General features: G+C 44.4%; 1 protein-coding gene across 1 annotated transcript in view; it reads left to right on the forward strand.

Moving 5' to 3' along the window:
* Window positions 1-5,499, forward strand: part of SFRP1 (secreted frizzled related protein 1) — a 43,341-nt gene extending 37,842 nt beyond the window's left edge. The window contains exon 3 of the mRNA XM_045005479.1: window positions 3,514-5,499. Within this exon, the coding sequence (XP_044861414.1) occupies window positions 3,514-3,836 (323 nt within the window). The 3' untranslated portion in view covers window positions 3,837-5,499. The remainder of the gene's footprint in view (window positions 1-3,513) is intronic.
* Window positions 5,500-16,450: the final 10,951 nt, after the last annotated feature.

Here is a 16,450-nt window from a genome sequence, read left to right on the forward strand (position 1 = left end):
CTTTCTGCACAGCCTTGAGGGCTAGAAACTAGCTGTTTCTTTAAGAATGAAGGCTGAAATCGTTACAGATCCACTTGATTCCAGGAGCTGGGGCTTTAAGGAAAACAATAATTATCACGAGACTCATGACAAAATCATGAGAGTTGGCAGCACTGATGGGGTGTCTGCAAGTTAGTGCAATTTGCCCAGATGCAGAGCTCGGGCTGGAAGAGCCCCCTCCAGCCAGTTCATTCATGCTCTCTTTGCAGGCGAGATGCAGGCAGCCCAGCTCCTGGGTTGGGAAGGGCTGCACATGCTGTAGTGCTATAAATAGCCCTTTGTGCTGAGCTCTCTCAGGGGTCGGTACCTGCCTGCATGAGGTGGCTGAAAACCGAGGCAGTGTGAGCAAGAACTTCCTGGGGACTGGAGTCAATTTCAGCTCCTCCAGCCCCAATCTCCTAGACTCCATCTGGCATTAGGTTGTCAAGACCATCTCAAGCTGAGTTTGGTTTAATGCTGGGGGAGCTGGAGGGCTGGGGTTCCAAGGGAAGGAAGCTGTTTGTGTTGGCAGCGCAGTTAGACCCTGGAGCCAAGAATCAATCAGTCCTGATGACTGACTTTATTTAAACCCTTCTTCTCCTCTTCTTTCCTGTTGCTGGGAGTGAAGGTGTTTATTGGGATGGGATCAGTGTGTGCCAGGACAGGGCTCCCCAATGACGATTCGCACAATGGTCTCCGCTGCCACAGCATTTCTTTTTATTAAAACCACAATACAAGTGGCCCTGCCTTAAATACCCAGTGCTAACCCTGCAGCATCAGTCAGCAGCATCAGACAGCTTGGGATGAATCAAGCCATTAGGCTAAGGATTCCTAATTGCCTTCACAATGCTCATGCAAAAAGCAGTGGTGTTGGCCAGGCCCCACTGTTTTCAGAATGTGCCCTTAGTGCTCAGGCAGCTGACAACCAGCAAATACATCCGACATTAAATGATCTACCCTGAGACGTCCCAGGAAATTGCGAGAATCCAGGTCACCAGCAGAGGGGAGAGAGGGAATGCTGCTTTTATGCCATTTTTTCCCACATATATCCATTGAGGCTATAACTTAGGAAGAGCATCTGATTTGATAGGCTGGATGGTATTTGAACATGACAGTACTACAAGTTCTGTGTGTTGCTATCAGAATAAATGACCAGAATGTCTTTGCTGTGAACAGCAGAGTCTGCTAAACTGAAATTCTTGTCCCTGGTCAGCCACCTTTTTGTTCCTCTTATCTCCCTGTTTTCGGCTCCCAGTTCTGAACATGGGAGACATCGCTGTACACGGGTGAGGGATTTTAGAGTGTCTTAGCCAAGCCCTGGATTTATGGTTTGTCTGAGCAGGTTACATGTCACCCCCAAGAATGGATCACTGTCCCATAAACATTAGTTACATTGAACAATGAAGAGGTCAGAGCTGTTGGGAACAGGACACTTCCCAGGCAGGGGGGTTCCATTACATTGTGATGCCTGGAGCAGAACAAACCCCCACGAACTGATGGGCAGTGTTCTTTCCAAGGGCGTTAGCAACAAGAATGTAAACTACCAATGACATAACTAAGTCAGTTTGCAAACAGGACATTTCCAAAGAGTCCCTGCATATTCAGTATCTCTAGGATTATACACGTTTCCTGGACTCTTCATCCTGCCTAGACATCTGCAGTGCTTCGTATGGAGTTAAAATTCTGAACTGCTAAAGAAACTGGGATTCATAATGAAGGAGATCGCAGCCCAATTTGTGTCTCAGAGCGTAGAGTGGACTAAAAACTGTTACTGTATTTTCCAGACCCATTGAAAATTGATCTGGGTCAATTTCTTTAGCTCCTTAAATATCCTGAATCCAGAAAACAAATGGAATGAAAATGTAACTGAGGTTTTCAGCTCCATTACTCTCATGTATGGTAATAGTATCACACAGCAGGGCCCTTGGCAAGTGGGCTGGATATTTCTGGCACACAAGTGGATAAATACCATTATTCTCGCTGCCAATGCAGTGGCTAGGAGCATGATGGTAATAGACAGATTCCGCTGCCTTTTCAGTATTGTCATCACCATCTCCTCCCTCCCTTTGTGTCTGGAATGGTCCACAAAGCTGCTTTCCAGAACTCAACGTGTACCGTGCAGCAGCAGGGGGGCTCCACAGGGCAGACTCCCATAGGGAGATGTTGGAGGGGGGCTTTCCTCCCTGCTAGAACCGAAGGCTGCCACCATGTCTGCTTCTGCAGATACATTTAAGATGCAAAAGGAAAGGGGCACAAGACAATTAACCAACTATCCAAGCCTGTTTCTCTGCAGCCCTAAAGTAAACCCCAAACGATGGAAGCATGTTAGTAATTTTTGGCCACATGTGCTTTCCCCCAAAAACAGAAGAGGCAGAGCCAAATGGCACTGAAAGGATACTTTAATGTACAACACATTTTCATCATTTTCTCCCATGTAAACTAAATTCCTCTGCATGGTCGCGGAGAAGGAACATTAATTTTTTATTCAGGTTGTCATTAGCTCAGGAAAGCAGAGAGCCCAAAGAGGAAAATCTTTTCCATTGAAGTCATATTGGATGAGCTCTCCTTCTCTTACGGGAAGGTGTGTGCACCTTCGTTAGAGCAATGTGGTTCGCCCTCCTACCCCTCAGGTCCCCGTTAGACATACCTATTTCCAAGGAGGCTTCGTTGCTCAACTGCAGAAATTCACTGTGTTTGGAAACTTGTTTCACAGACACCCCAGGGCCAGGAGCAACTAAAAAAAATGCATTTGAAAAGCTGAGTCGACCTTTTAATTGGCCCTTTCAGGAATTTCTCTTTGTGCTTGTACAGTAAGGAAATAGCTTTGTTTATTCAACTAACATTTTGCCAGCAAATTGTATGCAGTGCCAACTAAACACATCTGTCTTTCAAATAAAAAGCATGCAGCATGGTTTTAAGAAATAGCCTGCTTTGCTCTTTGGCTTGAAACAGGGACATGAAAATCCCAACTTCACTAGCTCCTCACCCAGACCTTCCCCTCTTGGTGGTTGGGTAGGATGCAAGAATAGCAGTGGCAGCTGATGGAAAAGACATGGGGTCTAAAGGAGCAGAATGGATATCTGCAGTGCCAGTTCATTTGGCTTCCTGGTGTCCATACATAACTACTGACATAGCAGGGAGGTAACTGCTGCAGCATCTCTACAGGTACAGGTTAAGCAAGGGGCTAGTTGTTCTTTCTTATTTGTATTGCATGGCACCTAGGAGCTGCAGTCCATAACCTCCGTTCCTGCCCCTGAGAGGTTACAATCTAAGGAGAAGACAGGAGACAGTAGGCAGATATGGACAGTCAGGTGGGGTAGCACAAGGAAACAGTGAGAAGTTATTGCTCAGCAGCGCTCTCAGCACACCTGGCCCAGAGGTGCAGTGTGCTGGCACTGTCTCAGTTCACTTTGGAAGGCCCAGGAGCATTGCAGTGCTTCTGATTCATGTATGCACATGGTGCTCAGGAGTTGTTTTCTCTCTCTTGTTTTTCAGCTTTCAAGATGAAAATAAAGGAAGTGAAAAAGGAGAACGGGGACAAAAAGATTGTTCCAAAGAAGAAGAAGCCCTTGAAATTGGGAACAATCAAGAGAAAAGACCTCAAGAAGCTAGTACTGTATCTAAAGAATGGAGCAGACTGCCCTTGCCACCAGCTGGACAACCTCAGCAACCACTTCCTGATCATGGGCCGCAAAGTGAAGACCCAGTACCTGCTGATGGCCATTCACAAGTGGGATAAGAAAAACAAAGAGTTCAAAAAGTTCATGAAGAAAATGAAGACTCTGGAGTGTCCAACATTTCAGTCGCTCTTCAAATGATCAAGTGGCTAGAAGGACTCCTGCTGGCCCAGAACTTGCACAGCCCTAGGACTCGGGGTTCAAATGTTGCTCCTTCTGTAGTAGTGGATGTTGTACCTGAGTCAGTTTTGTTTCTTTGTATTTTTTTTTTGAGTTTCTTTTAAAGCTCCACCCCCAGTATCAGTATTTCCCTGTAAGCGAATGTTTGAAAGTGCAACACATTCATACAGAACAGTCACTGAGGTCACAAACTAATTACACCTGCAATGTCGGAAGCAACCTGTTACTGTAATGATATGCAAATCTATTTAAATAAGGAAGTTGTCAGATAAAAAGAGCGAAGGCGGGGGGTGATACTAGATAATCCTATTGAATTGGTCTAAAGTGAAATAATTCTGGGTAAATTGATTTTTCTTTAGCTCAGGGGTGTTTATTCCCTACATGGGATGTTTTCCGCAATTCTTACTGCAGGCCAATTTCGTGAAGTACTATCTGTGGGGAAAGGCCTTTTAAAGCTAATGGGGTGGTGGAATTAGGACATGAATGCTGCAGAAATCCCACTTTGTAATCTTAGACCAGTATTTGCAGTGTCATCTTTGATGCAAAACTAATTCTAGATAAAGAACTTTATCATTAGTTGCTTTTTGAATTCTGCAGACTTGAATACCATAGATTGGTGAGGACATAGGGGAAGCAGGTGACAAACCTGGAGCCATCAGGAGGTGGATCATTGAGGAAAACACAGGCTCAGTCGGGACTATAAGCCATAGAGTTTATAGCCATAGAGGTTATTTTAAAACAACATACACTTAAACTGTCTGCAAAGCACTGTGGGACATGGGGGGAAAGCCTGCCAAGTCCACACAAGGATTATTTCCATTGGCAGAGCAGCAGGGACAGAAACGAGATTAGTTTTGCATCAGAGAAGGGGAGATGCTGAAGGGTTTTTAATGATATGGGAATTTTCATGCTGGTCCCTCTGGTTTTATTGGCCTTCTCTCATCACTGCCTCAGCCATAGGAATGTACCTTATGCCTCTTGATGGGCAAAAAGCTGATTGTTTTAAACAAAATTCAGATAGTTCAGCGGTAACCATTAGCTCAAATAGAAACTCAATTCATGTAGATTTGAACTCACACTCGCCCCCCCCGGCACTTCTCAGAATTAGACTGATTTCTACAAAGTGGATCTTGAGCCAAAAAGTCCAAGTTCAGAGACAATTGGGGCCACAGAACTGAGCAGTACGTCACTTTTTTCAGTGTTCTAGCATAGTGCATGAAACAAAATATCTGATCCTTTAAAATTTTTAGCAGTTTCAATTAGTTTCCTACACAAATCCTGTAAGGTAGCCAGTTTAGAAGGATAATGCGTTCTTTGCATTTCTTTCTACCTCTGTAACTATTGTGTACAGGATGTTAATTACCTGGTAAAAGTCAGGTCAGTTACACAGTAAGGACCAGCTCTAGCAGACATTGGTGCCATTTTGCAGGACCAGGGCCTAAAGAAGTATCTGATTCCAGAACATTGTTGGTTGGCATAAGGTAGGGGTTCTGAAGTCAGTCAGACTGTGGGTACGTCTACTCTACGGGACTATTCCGAATTTGCATAAACCGGTTTTGTAAAACAGATTGTATAAAATCGAGTGCGCGCGGCCACACTAAACACATTAAATCGGTGGTGTGCGTCCACGGTCCGAGGCTAGCGTCGATTTCTGGAGCATTGCACTGTGGGTAGCTATTCCGTAGCTATCCCATAGTTCCCGCAGCCTCCCCCGCCCCTTGGAATTTCCGGGTTGAGATCCCAGTGCCTGATGGGGCAAAAATCATTGTCGCGGGTGGTTCTGGGTAAATGTCGTCAGTCACTCCTTCCTCTGGGAAAGCAACGGCAGACAAGCATTTCGCGGCTTTTTTCCCTGGATTGCCCTGGCAGATGCCATAGCATGGCAATCATGGAGCCTGTTTTGCCTTTTGTCACTGTCACCGTATGTGTACTAGATGCCGCTGACAGAGGCAATTCAGCAGCGCTACACAGCAGCATGCTTTTGCTTTTGCATGACAGCAGAGATGGTTATCAGCCATACTGTACCATCTACCAATCCATAAATTGGTAAAAAGATGAGCATGGTTACCAGTCGTTTTGCACCATTTGCTGCTGTCATAAGTGCCCGTGGCTGCTCTTAGCCAGGGGCGCAAAAGCCAAAATTGGGAATGACTCCCAGAGTCAATCCCTCCTTTTTGGTATCTAAAAATAGAATCAGGCCTGTCTAGAATTTGGACAAGTGTATTATTAGAGAACCACTGTATCATAGAACCAGAGAGCACAGCTGCTCTGTGTCAGATCCAGCAGAAATAATGAGCTGTATGCTATTCACAGGGGGTGCTCCTGCAACAACCCCACCTGTTGATTCCATTCTTCCCCCAGCCTTCCTGGGCTACCGTAGCATTGTCCCCCCACTTGTGTGATGAAGTAATAAAGAATGCAGGAAGAAGACACAGTGACTTGTTAGTGAGAAATGAGTGGAAGGTAGCCTCCAGCTGCTATGAGAGTCCAGACAGGACAGTAAGGAGTGTGGAGGAGAGGAGCCCAGCATCCCTCTGCTAGTCCAGGGGCAATTGAATCTTTTCTTTACACATGAAGGGTGGGGGCTGATGGAGCTCAGCCCCCTGTTGCTATGATGACGATGGTTATCAGCCATACTGTACCATCTACCAGGAAAAATTAGGACCAGGCGCCCTTCATTGACCTCACCGATGCTAGTCGGCATGGTTACCAGTCCTTTTGCACTGCCCCATATGCCAATAGGCTGATGATGATGATGGGTATCAGTCTTATTGTACCATCAGCCACCCATAGCGGGGCGGGGGAGCAAGGATATTGGCGTTGAGTGCTGCAGCATCGTGTCTATCTGCAGCATTCAGTAAAGATAGGGTGACATGTAAAAGAGTCAAGAGAGGATTGTTTTCCCTTTCACTTCTGGGGGTGGGGGGGTGCGTAAATTGCCGAGCTATGCCCTGACCCACCGCTGACACTGTGTTTGACCCTAGAAGCATTTGGAGCTCAGCCAAGAATGCAAATACTTTCGGAGACTGCAGGAACTGTGGGATAGCTTGAGTCCTCCAGTCCATGAGCGTCCATTTGATTCTTTGGCTTTCCGTTACGTTTGTCATGCAGCAGTGCGCTGAGTCCCTGCTATGGCGTCTGTCTGGAGATTTTTTAAAAATGATTTTGAATTTCATCTTCTGTAACGGAGCGCTGATAGAACAGATTTGCCTGCCCTTACAGCGATCACATCCACATGGTCCATGCGGGAGCTCTTTCTTTATTTTGATTTTTAACTGCATTGCCACACGTGCTGATCTGAGCTCCACGCTAGGCAAACAGGAAATATTCAAAAGTTCGCGGGGCTTTTCCTGTCTACCTGGCCACTGCATCCGAGTTCAGATTGCTGTCCAGAGCGGTCAGTGGTGCACTGTGGGATACCGCTCGGAGGCCAATACCGTCGATTTGCGGCCACACTAACCCTAATCCGATATGGTAATACCGATATTAGCGCTACTCCTCTCGTTAGGGAGGAGTACAGAAACCGGTTTAAAGAGCCCTTTATACCGATATAAAGGGCCTCTTAGTGTGGACGGGTTTGGCGTTAAATCGGTTTAATGCTCCTAAAACCGGTTTAAACGCGTAGTGTAGACCAGGCTAGAATGTCCTGGTTACGGGGACGGTATTGCTCTGGGACAGGAGGACTGAGAAAAGCTATCAGCTATCAAAGTTACATTGTGGAAAAGCAATTTGTTACTGTAGTTTCCTATTTAAAGCCTAGCATAACTATATGCTTCTAGGTACTGAATCAATTCGTTTACCAGCTCTCTGATCTTGTATTCTAGTCCTTTGTCAAGAGGATGAGCTAGATCCTTTTATCAGATTTGTGTGTAATATTTCAGTCAAGGTTTTTTGGACATTTTTATGTAGCTGGATAGTAATTTTACTTTCCCCTTTGCCAAACTGCTTGGTGAACTGTCGGCGATTCTGAGACTGTATGGATCTAGCTTTTAGATTTGATTGGTCGTCAATCGGACTTTTTAGTTCTGTTTTATGCATGTGCAGTTTTTGATAAAATTAACAGCACCCAAGAAAATGAGTCCGATGTAACATCAGGTTTTTTGTGAGCAGTTGAAGTATCTTTACATTTTGTCTTAATGTAACTGTTTAGAGCGTTAATTTAGGGAAGTGTGGCAGACTGGGGTGGGGGGGGCTTGTTTTTTGTTTGTAAATAGAGATTTTTTGAGAGAGGAAGTGAAATGTAAAAGGGTAGTAAGAATTGGAACTGAAAAGAGCTACCTTCTAAGGGCTGTAAAAATGAACGCAAGGCTTTCGTGTTGTTCCTGAAGGTGGCCTGATTTTTCTGCTTCTACAAACATTATTACACCTTTCAAAAAACAAAAAAAGATATTGCAGCCACTCATGTGAAGGCTAACACAGATCCACATTCTGGAACAGAAATAGGACCTGAAAGCATGTCCAAAACATTTCAGTATTGTTGGAACAATAACAGGCTTTTATCTAATCCTGTCAAACTAAGCCATAGATGGTGTGAGAGTTTTTGTGTGTTACAGGAATTTAGCTACAATCATTGCTATAACGCCAGTTTGCTAGATAACATTATGGTGTTTTCGTGTAATCATAAAAATAAACCTGCCAGGGAAATCAAGGGTTAATTGAGAGACACGATCTGAAAATGTTAGAATTGGCACCAAAGGAAAATCCTCAGTAATGCATTGATGATTTCATAAGAAAATAGTGTGTGGTTTTTGTAACGTACTTCATTGCATAGTTCTAATAGGTACTTCTTGAATTACTTCTCAGAGCAGCAGACATACGGTATGTCCTCGATTTTTAAATTATTCCTACACTGACGGGGCAAATGCATTTGAATTTTCAGATGAAGATGCCTTCCCAGAGAAGGTCCAGTAAGTTTCATGCTCTTGAAAGTCAGAACCCAGTTCTTGTCTCTTTTTCAGGAATCACCATCTAATAGCTGGTGATATATTTAGTTCCACATGCATTAACTGAATAGCTATTTTAGCTATATACATTAAGCAATTGATGTATCCTAATGGACTGGCAGTACCTATCTTTCATACAGTAAGGGTGAAAGCAGCCCAGTGCAGGGAATCTGCACAAGGCGGTATGCACCACTTAAACATCACGTTAGCCCACATCACAGATGCTCCAGGCCTGACTCAAAGTCCACTGAAGTCTCCCAGCATCTCCTCCGATATCACTGGGTTTTGGCTCAGGCCCTCTCTGAGAAGCTTGACTTTTCTCTAGAACTAGTATCGGCTTCTACTTTCTCCTGAGATGTGTATAAAAGCTTAGGATACTGTGAAAATGTTTGACATTCCTTTTTTTTTTTACTTCAGCATTTTATTCATGTTACATTATTTTACCAGCTGTTTTGATGTTACGACTTATGTTTAATAGCAAGTCAAGTGTCTGTTCTTTGTTCTTGCATATGTTTTCCCTGTTTTTCCATCCATGTATCAATATTCACTTAACTAAAATTGCTGAATTAATCAATTACAATGTGATTTCCCCCCCCCCCCATTTTTTATAAAGAGATGTTGTTTTCTAACCCTAGTCTGGTGCCTTTCAAATGGTCGCTGTAGTAGGATGGATTAAATCAGGTGCTTGGGAATAATCTGCAACAGAACCCATTGTGTATTTACACATTCTGCAAAACTTCCAGAAATGCTTAGTGTGTGTGTGTGTGTGTGTGTGTGTGAGAGAGAGAGTGATATAGTTAGGTCCCGATAGTGCATTCCTCACACACCCAAAACACCCAACTGAAACTGCTATTTGGAACTCTTATGGTGCAAAAGTAATGTATGGTCAAGCCTAGGGGAAGATCCTTGTTAATTCCTGGTGATGACCTGTTCTGCTCATTCTCTCTGGGGCACCTGGCATTGACCACTGTCGGAAGACAGGCTACTGGGTTAGATGGACCTTTGGTCTGACCCTGTATGGCTGTTCTTACATTCTTAAAGGAAACCTTCACACAGGCTTCTCCCATGTGCACACTTCTGGATGAGCTTCTTTCACATTTACTCCCCAGTTGGCGCCACAGCATGCTGTGCTGCTGTATGCTTCCCGGTGCTGCCCAGCCTCCAGCTCTCTTCACCTTTCAGGTGCGTTTTCTCACCACAGTTAAACCCAGCTGCCATCACATGGTCAGCTGTGCCCTGGGCACTCACTGCTGAAACATGAAGGAGCCAGAGTACCGTGGGGACATGGGGTGGGGAGAAATCAGGCTTGTCAAGGGAGTCCTGCTGGGTCACTGATTACTTAGCAGGTGCATCCAGCACCAGCTGGTTAATAGGGTGACCTGTGAGGAGCATTCCAGCTAGTTGAATGGAATAATTGAGGCTGGGGTTTCACAAGGGAAACGCCTCAAGAAGCTCTGTCCAGAATGGAGCTGGCCAAAACTTTGAGGATGAAAAGATATAAATGACCTTTCCTAAAATGTGTGTTTGAGAGAGAGAGAGAGAGAGAGAGAAATTATTGACATTGGCGACATTTTTCTTTCTTTTGCAAAAAATTTCATGGCTTTTAAAAGTAAAATCCCCTCCCCCTCAACTTTTATCAAAAGCACTATTATAATACTTCCATTTACCAAGAACCAGGGTTTGGGCAAAATCATTCAATTGATACAATTATGTTTTTGAAAAAGTTTTGAAAAAGAAAATGGAAAAAACCTCACAACAAACATAGCGACACTGAAAACGGGTATGTTTGAACCTTTCAACATGAAAACAGCTTTGCAATTTTGAAATTTTTTGCAAACATAGATTCCCTTTTTCCAACCATCTCTAGTCCAGACCATTACCATCCCCTCTCTAAGCACCTGTGGATAGAGCACTGGGATTCCGGAGACCTGGGCTCTAGTCTCAGATTGGCCACTGGCCTGTGGGGTGCCCTTGGGAACGTCACTTCCCTTCTCTGTGCCTCAGTTTCTCCATATGTGACATGGAGATAATGATACTGTCCTCCTTTGGAAGCATGTGGAGATCTGCTGATGAAATGCACTACGTAAGAGCTGGGTATTATTGCCATTAAAGCTCTGGCACATCAGACACATCACATATTTCCACTCACACCATGGCTGCACATCTATACTAAAGAGCAGAGTCAAACTGCCCCTCTACGTGGCAGGCGGTCTCAGAAGTGCCCCAAAAAGCAGATTTTAAAGCCTATTAAACGTATGCCAGGAAGCAGATGTCCAAGCATGCAGCCCAGCAAGCAGAAGTTCTTACCCCTGCTTTGCTGCTGCTGATAGAGCCGGGGTCCCTGTTACTTGGGATCCAGTCAGAGGTGGCACTGACAGCAACACAGCTCTGCAGGTATTCCCATGCTCACTCAGCCAATGCTCCCGGCTGCCCAAGCCAGGTGTGTAGACTGCTCAGTGGAATACATCTAGATGAATGGTTCCAGTCAATGATCTGGATTGGAATACCACGGAGTAAAATATCCATTCCTAGGAGCTGCAGCGAGGTGCCCGGGAGCCCTTGCAGGTTTGCTCCTAATCAGGATTACATGGGACGGGATTTTCCTAGTTGTATTCTTTTTTTCAATTGAAATCCCGTTTCTGGCTGCACTGTCTCCTTTTATGTTTAACAAGCTCTCTGTGAATATTCTGGAGGCATAGATTCTGCTGGTCTGCAAGAGCGATGTGCTCTGGCTCTGCCCCACAATGTGGCATCAGACCTGAAAAGAACAGAGTGGCAGGAGTGCTAGAGTGTGCATCCCTCACTGATACGCCGTTTGGCTGCCCTCACTGAGTCCTGCCAGACCGTTTCTCCCTGTAGTCTCAGCGCTGTCCTTGCACTCACTTCACTTGTATGCTCAGTGCAATGGAATTTACTCCCGGGAATAGTGTTTTCCCCAGGAATAGAAACTAGGGGGGGTGTTTGAATTTATGGGGGGGAGGGGAGTGTCAGGGCCGATGAGGGGTGAGACCGTGAGGGTGAAGGGGGGCTGTATGGCACCATAGTAAAAACTGAAAAATGTTTCATGACCATTTTATTTAGATTTAACTCATGTTTTAAAATCTTCACACAAATTAAAGTTGGCTAATTAAGCCTTCTATGAAGCATTACATCTACATTCTTCTTGGTTTCTTCTTGTAAATTTGCACAACTCTGTTAATGAACTTCTTGAATATAACACGTTCCTCTTTGGTGGCTTCTCGTGTGTCCCGTACTTCCATTCCTTCAATTGATATGCTCATTAGTTCATTCACATGATCAGGCAGAAAGCGACTTCTTTCAGAACACAAAATTCTATTCAATGATGAAAAAGAATGCTCAACTGTAGCTGTTATGACTGGGAGTAGCAAGAGATGAATTCCTACTTTTTTCATCCCAGGAGACATAGCATAAAGATCGGGTTGAGCCACTAGTGATGATAAAAAAGAAGTTGAAGTCAAATCTTCATTCAGTCGTTGTATGATATTCCACTCTGTGTTCAAATTCTCTATTCTGTCCTGAACACATGGCAGCCGCATTGCTGGTAGTGCCTCACTCCACTCAACTGTTGGTGTTTTATAGGAAAGGTATCTGTAAAAGCTACATAGAGGTTGAGTAGAATCTAGAAGTTTCTGTTGTAGATTTTTAAGACTCAACTCTGTGTACTTTTTCAGTTGTCTTAACAAACACTTGTCCTCTTCACTTAAGGATTCAATATAAATGCCTTCATTAGTCAACTTCTGGACTGAAGTCTTTGCTTCTTCCAGTACTTTTTCAATGGATAGCTCTCTGATTGATCCAAATGTAGCCTCTATTGCTGGACAAAGATCTACTACTGTTGTAGCAGATGCCTGGATGGCATTGTTTAATGACCCAAGTGGTTTCAACAGTAGACTTACAAGACAGAGAATGGCAGTAGTTTTCTCTGAAAGTAGTAGCAAAAGTAATCCACCAGCCTGACTACTTAGATCTATTCCATCTTGGTAGATACTTTCCAAAGCCAGTAATAATGGCTGGAGTAATTTTAAGACACATAGACTTTAAGGTCAGAAGGGACCATTATGATAATCTAGTCTGACCTCCTGCACAATGCAGGCCACAGAATCTCACCCACCCACTCCTGTAATAAATCCCTAACCTATGTCTGAGTTATTGAAGTCCTCAAATTGTGGTTTGAAGACCTCAAGCTGCAGAGAATCCTGCAGCAAGTGACCTGTGCCCCATGCTGCAGAGGAAGGCGAAAAACCTCCAGGGCCTCTGCCAATCTACCTTGGAGGAAAATTCTTTCCCGACCCCAAATATGGCGATCAGTTAAACCCTGAGCATGTGGGCAAGAATCACCAGCCAGCACCCAGGAAGGAATTCTCTGTAGTAACTCAGATCCCAGCCCATCTAACAACCCATCACAGACCACTGGGCATACTTACCTGCTGATACTCAAAGATCAATTGCCAAATTAATTGCCAAAATTAGGCTATCCCATCATACCATCCCCTCCATAAACTTATCAAGCTTAGTCTTGAAGCCAGATATGTCTTTTGCCCCCACTACTCCCCTTGGAAGGCTGTTCCAGAACTTCACTCCTCTAATGGTTAGAAACCTTTGTCTAATTTCAAGTCTAAACTTCCTGATAGCCAGTTTATATCCATTTGTTCTTGTGTCCATATTGGTACTAAGCTTAAATAATTCCTCTCCCTCCCTAATATTTATCCCTCCGATATATTTATAAAGAGCAATCCCCCCTCAACCTTCTTTTGGTTAGACTAAACAAGCCAACCTCTTTAAGTCTCCTTTTATAAGATAGGTTTTCCATTCTTTGGCTCATCCTAGTAGCCCTTCTCTGTACCTGTTCCAGTTTGAATTCATCCTTCTTAAACATGGGAGACCAGAACTGCACACAGTATTCCAGATGAGGTCTCACCAGTGCCTTGTGCTAACAGCTCCTTTATGTTTGCTGGAAATACCTCACCTGATGCATCCTAAAACTGCCTTAGCCTTTTTAACGGCCATATCACATTGGCGGCTCATAGTCATCCTGTGATCAACCGATACTCTGAGGTCCTTCTCCTCCTCTGTTACTTCCAACTGATGTGTCCCCAATTTATAACTAAAATTCTTATTAATCCCTAAATGCGTGACCTTTCACTTTTCACTATTAAATTTCATCCTATTACTATTACTCCAGTTTACAAGGTCATCCAGATCTTCCTGTATGATATCCCGGTCCTTCTCTATGTTAGCAATACCTCCCAGCTTTGTGTCATCTGCAAACTTTATTAGCACATTCCCACTTTTTGTGCCAAGGTCAGTAATAAAAAGATTAATTAAGATTGGTCCCAAAACTGATCCCTGAGGAACTCCACTAGTAACCTCCTTCCAGCCTGACAGTTCACCTTTCAATACGACCCATTGTAGTCTCCCCTTTAACCAGTTCCTTATCCATCTTTCAATTTTCATACTGATCCCCATCTTTTCCAATTTAACTAATAATTCCCCATGTGGAACCGTATCAAATGCCTTACTGAAATCGAGGTAAATTAGATGCACTGCATTTCCTTTGTCTAAAAAATCTGTTACCTTCTCAAAGAAGGAGATCAGGTTGGTTTGGCATGATCCACCTTTTGTAAAACCATGTTGTATTTTGTCCCAATTACCACTGACCTCAATGTCCTTAACTACTTTCTCCTTCAAAATTTTTTCCAAGACCTTACATACTACAGATGTCAAACTAACAGGCCTATAGTTACTTGGATCACTTTTTTTCCCTTTCTTAAAAATAGGAACTATGTTAGCAATTCTCCAGTCGTACGGTACAACCCCTGAGTTTACTGATTCATTAAAAATTCTTGCTAATGGGCTTGCAATTTCATGTGCCAGTTCCTTTAATATTCTTGGATGAAGATTATTTGGGCCCTCCGATTTTGTCCCATTAAGCTGTTCAAGTTTGGCTTCTGCCTCCTCCAAGATCCATTACTGCTGGGTTGCTGTGAGAAAGGTTCTCTCTTGCTGTCCGGGGCATGACATTACTTGTCACATCCGACAAGCTAAGCAGGGATGAGCCTGGGGAGTCCGTGGGCGGGAGAGCTGCAGGGAGAACCAGGTTGCTTCAAGGGATGGTGTTGGTGGTGCTCCTTTGAGTTAATCAGGCTAGTGCAGTGCTCCAGCATGACAGCATGAAGGAGAGCAGGAGTGAACATCCCTTGGCCCTTCTGAGCAGTGGCTGTTAACTTCTTTCCAAATCAGATAACTACCTCCAACATCACACCCTAAAGCCATGGACAGTTGCAGCTGGCTCTGGGGTTCTGTTGGGTCCTTTGCTCTCAAGTGGTGGAGTGCTCTGTGAAACAGCTGCTGTCTTCCCTCTCAGAGTCACTTGTGCTTTAGCGGGTACAGAGTTGCTGCCTTTGTAAAATGCTTTGCGGTTCTTTGCTCTATCCTTGTAAGGTTATTTAGACCCCGATTTTTGAAGGGATTTAGGCATCGCTGCAGTTAGCATTGCAATGCCTAACTGAGTTAGAAGCTGATTTAGGACAGTCAATGAGATTTTAGCTCCCAAGTGCCTAATTCTCCTTTGAAATTAAACCAGGTGTTGCAAAGCGGCCTGCAGCAGCACCTAAATACCTTTAAAAATCTGGGCCTCCTGGAAGATAAACAGTTGTTGACAGGACAAATTATTTTCTCACCTACATGTTAAAAGAGAGGGCGACAAGCATGAGTGGGAGGGAACAGAGTCAGTACAGCACCGTGCAAATGGCCACATTTGCAAGCTTCCGTGGATCCTCTTTGCTTTAGCAACAAGAACAGCTGAGCGTGTGTCTAGTGTATAATGTTGGTTTGGAGGAAAAATAATGGACACCAGCTCACAATCTCTGCTCCTTGCAAATGCACAGACGAAACTGAGGCAAACCCAGTGAACACCCAGCACTCCCCCAGACCGAGTGACGAGTTACCACTTCACCCTGTTGCACTGTGGGTGATCCCCAGAGAAATGTAGTTTTCTGACTCTGTAAGCTGACCCACTCTCACTTTCACCTGTATGAAGAATATAGTATAATCAGCCAAGTATATTTGGAGTCTTTCCTCTGGGACAGGCCAGGCACAGCAAGGCGGCACTGGGTGTTGATCTGTGAGGAATAAAGGAAAGAATATTGACAGAAGTCCTTTATAATTTCCCCCCTGGGCCATTCCTCTCCCATCACCTGAATAAACTACCGACTTCGTTATGTTCTCCTGGGTGCTCCTGCCGGGGGGAGTGAAGAATGCAGGTTCATTACCAGCTTGTTCGGCATGCACTACCTTGAACCCAAACTTGCCTGGATACCACAGAGTAGAATACTTTGTGGTGTGGCGGTGCCATTTGTAAACTTGGGCTAAGTGCGAATCTCCCAGGGTTAGAATGTCCAGAAGGATCTCAGGTTTTGTGCAATTGTTCTATGCCAGGGGCCCAGGCAATTCTGTACCGACACTGAGCTTAATACGGGTCCTAGAGATACAGTGTCAGGGAGATAGAGATGCTCTTTTCAGCTAGGCCCCTGGTAGCTGGCAGACATTTCCTTTGGTTAAGGGCTGCCTGTCCCTCCATTGATCTCTGAGTTTTAAGATGAGTAAATCTTA

Source organism: Mauremys mutica, chromosome 2 (assembly GCF_020497125.1).
Source record: "Mauremys mutica isolate MM-2020 ecotype Southern chromosome 2, ASM2049712v1, whole genome shotgun sequence".
In the NCBI taxonomy this organism is placed as follows: Eukaryota; Metazoa; Chordata; order Testudines; family Geoemydidae; genus Mauremys; species Mauremys mutica.